This window comes from Penaeus chinensis, unplaced genomic scaffold, assembly GCF_019202785.1.
Source record: "Penaeus chinensis breed Huanghai No. 1 unplaced genomic scaffold, ASM1920278v2 CTG_1300, whole genome shotgun sequence".
Taxonomy (NCBI): Eukaryota; Metazoa; Arthropoda; class Malacostraca; order Decapoda; family Penaeidae; genus Penaeus; species Penaeus chinensis.
The window spans coordinates 1-5,830 of record NW_025917830.1 but is presented as its reverse complement, the minus strand read 5'-3'; the positions used below and the strand labels follow the sequence as shown (position 1 = coordinate 5,830).

The 5,830-nt window shown below is 33.7% G+C and overlaps 1 protein-coding gene across 1 annotated transcript; it reads left to right on the top strand.

The window, feature by feature from the left end:
- The first annotated feature begins 247 nt into the window (after nucleotides 1-247).
- On the top strand, nucleotides 248-5,824 carry LOC125024636 (ran-binding protein 9-like). The gene is made up of 3 exons (XM_047612437.1): nucleotides 248-418; nucleotides 4,504-4,615; nucleotides 4,734-5,824. Exons 1-3 carry the CDS (start codon nucleotides 296-298, stop codon nucleotides 4,871-4,873), a joined length of 375 nt encoding a protein of 124 aa, XP_047468393.1. The 5' UTR covers nucleotides 248-295; the 3' UTR covers nucleotides 4,874-5,824.
- The last annotated feature ends 6 nt before the right edge of the window (nucleotides 5,825-5,830 follow it).

The window sequence follows — 5,830 nt, the reverse complement described above, 5'->3', positions numbered from 1 at the left end:
CATTGTTTCTTTCATTTTTAGTATATGTTGGGATTAGCAGTAAAATTTTAATGAACTAATTAATATCCATTATCATAAATAATATTTAATCAAATATATAGTGTCATTTTTTATTTCCTTCTCTTTCTTTTTATTTTTTGTATTTGTTTTTCTCTCTGTATTTCTTCCTCTCTTTTTCACACTTTTGATAGATGTCTACACACAGGCTTTCATGAAGAAAGTGCTAACATATATTTAAATACATGGACCTGAATCTTATATTTCAGAATTAGATGGGAGTAGTGGCATCAGAAAAATGTGTGGTGGTAACCCAGCTGCGGTTGAACGTATGCTAGCGTTTGGAAGAGAAGTTCAACACATGAGTCAAGTCTTACGAAGAGAATTGGGTAAAAATGACCATAACAAAAAAATGCTGCAAGTTAGTATTCTATATATTTTTTGTTTTATTATTTTTTTGTATAAGTAAACTGTATAATTTGAAAGTATATCCGTATTATTATTATTATTATCATTATCATTATCATATTATTACTACTAATAATATCTAGATGTAGGATAAATTGAACATTTTATTCTATGACAAATTTTACTTTCCAATGTTTTGTTTTGTAAATGATTCAAGGCTATATGTTTTAGGGGAAGGTATTTTTTATCTCAAAGTGGGTCAACAGAGGCTGAGGGTCAAGTTTGTTATCTTTGCATTAGTAATTTCCCAAAATTGCCTTACAGTATGGAACATCGGGAAATGAAACTTCAATTGGGTATTTTGTATATGAATTATCTGGTGATGCAATTTTTGTTGCTTGCCATGTTTCAGATGCTACCACAGATTACTTACCCTAATGCCTATATGGTGACATGTTGCTTTACTTTGTATGTACCTGACACCATTAGGTGATTAACTCATTGGTTCCAGGTACATGCTCTGTCCATGTTACTTTTGTTTTGTTAGTTTTGTTATCACATAGATGGCTACATAGGCGCTTAGTCATGAAAGATTTAATTACTAGGCATAACAAACCTAGACTTTACCTGATTTCTTGAAATTTCAGATTTTAAAAAAATTATAATACTAATATTAATAATGGTAGTTTGTTGGGTATCAATATTAGATACAAGTTAAGGAAATGTATTTTTTCTTTGCTTGTGTATTTATAGCACTCAGTGTGCTAAAAGCTACTGAGTGCCTAAATTTATGTGTGAAGTACTGAATGAGCCAGGGCCAAATGGAAAACTGCCAGTGTGCACCAACTACCTGTATTACTGGCCACTTGCCAATTTTTAATACTGCAGTTAGGGGGACCGTTCCTCAAATTGGTGGGGGGTTGGATAAAAATGGGGGGGGTGAAGGTGAGTAAATTTTTTTAATACGGATATAAACAAAACTATCTTATTGTTTTTTCTGCGTAATTTGATAAGCTTTTAGCTGATACCAACAAAATTTAAATTGAATCGGAACTTCACAAATAGAATTTCAGAAGATATGACGATTGCTTCCCAAGTTATAACAAATTTTAAAAAGTCACCCCTCCAAAAAGTATAAAAATTTGATTTATGGGAACATGACCCAATCCAGAAACAAGGTTATTGTGAGTATCAGACCATTTATATTAATGTTTTCATACATTTACAAATGTTAATAAGTTTTTTACTAATTTGAGTACATGTGTGTGTTAATGTGTGTACATGGATGTGTAAACCTGTATCTATGTGTACACATGGCTACACATGGAAAGTCTTTGTATGAAGGAGAAGCTATGTATAATGGGCAATTAAAAAAAAAAAAAATTGCCCAAAATAAGCGGAAGCAAAAATTAAAAATCCCCGATCTTAATTTCTGTGCTTTTCCATTAGCTTTCCAGTGTTATGAACAAACCTTACATCGGATGTAAACTGTTTGAGAATAGCAGTACAGAAGCTCGAAAACAGTTATTGCTTGACTCACACCACTTGTATTTGTGTTTTCTAGCATCTACACGTGCTTACATGTGTATACATGTGTATACATGTGTATGTGGGTGTACATGTATAATTGTGAACATATGTGTACACATATGTGCACATGTATTAAAAGCATGTGCATACATGTACTTGTGCAAATAAATGTGTGTACATGTGTATGCAGATGGGTGCACATGTATGTGTAAATATGTATACATATCTGAATGTGTGTACATGTGTGCACATGTTTACAAAAATGCAGAGATAACGAGAAACGACTAGAGTGACAAGCAGTTCATAGTTACTGAGCGACCTTGAATTGTTACTTTTTTCTTTTGAAATAACTGTTTAGAACGAGTTCACATTTTGAAATATATACAAACCACTGTTTTTTTTAACTTGGAGGCTTCTTTTCTTGATGTATTGACACAAACCGATTATATCTAATGAGTTTATAGAGGTATTTTACATTTTATGTAGGATTTTTTGTGTTTATGTTCTTCAGTCCTCTATATTTATTTAAATGTATCTATATTATTACTATAATGCATTTTCCAGTGAATATAAAAACATAAAATCTTTGCTGTGCATAAAGTCTTAGCGAGTGGCACAAACATGAAAACTCTCGGGAGGGCCACTCGGTCGACATACCCATCTAATCCTACAAGTCACGTTCGTTTATTTTTCAAGATTCTCACCACTGCGCGGGCATTATTGTTGAACCCTAAAGTTATATATATATATATATATATATATATATATATATATATATATATATATATATATGAGGTTTATTTCCAAATTGAATTGTGTATATAACATTATAACAAAAACAAATTTTAGTAGATAATGTCAAAATATAATGTTATAATTTAGCTCCAGAAGGGGATAAATACAAATGTGTAAAAATTGCGGACGCTGCACGAGAGTGCCTTGGACTCTCAGACACCGCTCATTGCCAAGTTTTTCTTTGCAGAGGTTTATATTCACATGGGTTATTCTACATTTGTATACGAGTGTGAAAATGGGTATAACTCATTTTCGACAAATCCAACAAACGCAGGCCCAACTACCCCCCACCCAACTGAGGGATGGTCCACTTAATGTAGAATAAATGTAGAATAAATTAAAACTAAAAATGAATGATTGACAGAATAGAATATTATTTTTGATGAGAACAACAGCAATGGGTGTGGCTAGTAGATCCACTGAATGAAAATATATGTGCTTGTGTAGGTACAAGTAAACACACTCACTTGTGTTTCAGCTACCGGATCTTGAGCTCAAGTGTTGTGGCTGTTACTTTCTTCTATGAGAGTGATCATCTTGCTTGTCAAAGATTTGCCCTTTTATCGTCACAGTCGCACACATTTTATTTTAAACCCAACATCGCCAAGAAAATGCTGTGCTCATTTTATAATTTTTTGTGAAATGCAAGTAAATGGCTCTGCTAGTGCTTAGCCACAAAAGAGTTAATTATTAGACCTTGTGACCTTGCCTGTTTCCTAATGCTGTTAATATTGGTGTTATTTTCTTAAAGGACATTATAATTACTGTAATTTTATTGACATTAGTAGTGGCAATATAAAGAGACAATCATTTTTTTTAAATCAAGGAAAAGGGTAAACAGGTGAGACATAGTACTCTTAAGTGGCTCACTGGTGACATAGTACAAGTGGAGCCATTTATCTGTAAAAACAATAAATAAAGTAAACTCAAAGTGGGCATGCCATGTGTACACACGCCATGCCCATCGGTTTGGGGTTAATATCCTTACTAGAGGACAATCAAAGAATGAATGATGTAGCAGAGCGCTGGGTGGTAAGTAGCAGATCAGCAGTGATCAGGTGATAGATGGTTAGTGAGCTGGCAGGATCATCTAATGGGTAGCGTGTTAGCTAGAGACTATGCTGATGAGTTAAGACTCTTACACATTTTCTTGATTTTCTTGTGATAAGGGGAAGGTAGCATGAGCATTGAGGAAGGGTCATGGTCAGGGAGAGGCAAAGAACTGAAATGATTCAGGACCCCATATATACACTTTTCTCCCCAATTTAAGGAAGGGGTAAGCAGAAGAAGCTAAATATAATGGTGTGAAGCTTAGTTGAACTGGGTAAAACTTTCCAGTTCTTTAGAAAAACATTTAAAATTAGTAAGGTAATTATAGATGTGATTTTTATTGCCATTTTTATTTTATAATCCAGAATCTGTCATAGTAATAACAAATTGATTATCAAAGCCAAGAGGAATATTTTTTCTGATCAGCATTCTGTAGTGCATATATAGAAGTGAACTCAAGAGAGAGTACATCTGTGCAATAACCCAGGGTGTCAACATCCAGATTTGAAGTGCTTGGTGTCAGGCTCTTTGAGATATTGTAATTATTCCATTTAATACATTTTACAGTCTTTGCAGACATAATAAAAGTGTAACTAAATATTTCTATAGATTGACAGATATTATAGGTTCTAAATTTTACATTGTTTCTTTGTATTAATTTATGATTATATTTTTGGTGCTCTACACTTGTGTGAGGTTTTTAATTTTACATTTTGTTCTCAGGATGCCTTCAGTCTGTTAGCCTATAATGACCCTTGGAACAGTCCTGTTGGATGGCAGTTAGATCCGCTTCAGCGGGAACCTGTTTGCCAGTCATTAAATTCAGCTATATTAGGTAAATTATAAACTGTCCTCTTTTCTTTGTTTTTATTGAAATGTTTGACATTTTTGAAAATTACTGATTGAGATTTTGAAAGAAAAAATCTGTTTTCTTATTGTTCAATTGTTTACAGAGTCTCATCAGTTACCTCGACGACCTCCTTTAGAGATCTGTGTGGCACACACTAAGCAGCTGATTAATCTCATGTCACGTTCAGGACTTGGGTCGTGTGCCTTTGCCAGCGTAGAATCTATTCTTGGCAGCCAACAGTGACACTCCCTCTATGGGCCCTCCACTTCCTTCTCAGGGGCCTCCAATCCACTTTGGACCGCATTCTTAAAATTTGTTTAAAATCTGCTTGACTGACTAGAAGTCACAAGCAGTCAGTGATGTTTTTGAGGGGGTAATCCCTATTAAGTTATTAAGAAATATAGCTCAAGTGGATTTTTCCTGATGATGAGCTCGTGATACCTTGGAATTTGGGACAATGTATATTGCGCTGGTGTCAGGGAAATGGTTCACTTACAAATGACAAAGTAATAAAGGTTCATTATTATTGTACATAATTTGAGTTGTTCAGTTTGACAATAGTCTATCATGAAGCTCTCTCAGTGTGACGAGATATACCTGTATGAACAAAGATATTTAAAGTGGTTTATCATTTCTCATTACTAGGTGTGATAATTTATGTTGGAATATAGAGGGTGAGCTACTGTTGATCATTGACCTAGAAACTGTTGGATTTGATGAACAAGGCAATAGCTAAAGATCTCTTACTTGAAAAGTGGAAATTTATTTTTACTTTTGTGAACATACCTATATTCCACAAAGATGTTATGCCATTGTGTGACATAGGATTGGATATTGTATGGGTATCTTGATGAGTATATGGATGAAAGAAGTGCAGCCTTCCTGGTTCTCTTTGTGAAGTTCTCATATTTATTACATTTCCTTTTTCACTGAATTTACATTTTATCAGAAAGGCAACTATGGATATTTATGAGCTGTATTAAGTTCAGATATGTTATGCACCAAATGGTATTGTATGAACTAGTGGTAAGAAAGGCAAGCTGAGGTCACTTTCACATTATTAAACACAGATAGTCTGTGGAATGCTTGTAGAGAAGTAACATACACATGTTTATAGTATGTGTCATCTCTTGGAAAGTTGTCCAGATAAAGTTTGGAAGAAAGTGTTGAAATTAGCATTTAGTATAAAGTTGATTTTTT

Excerpts from the sequence above, each read along its gene's own strand:
- LOC125024636 (XM_047612437.1), top strand. The coding sequence starts at position 296 with ATGTGTGGTGGTAACCCAGCTGCGGTTGAACGTATGCTAGCGTTTGGA. Across the intron at positions 419-4,503 it reads ATAACAAAAAAATGCTGCAA|GATGCCTTCAGTCTGTTAGC; the intron begins GTTAGTATTCTA and ends TTTTGTTCTCAG. Across the intron at positions 4,616-4,733 it reads ATTAAATTCAGCTATATTAG|AGTCTCATCAGTTACCTCGA; the intron begins GTAAATTATAAA and ends AATTGTTTACAG.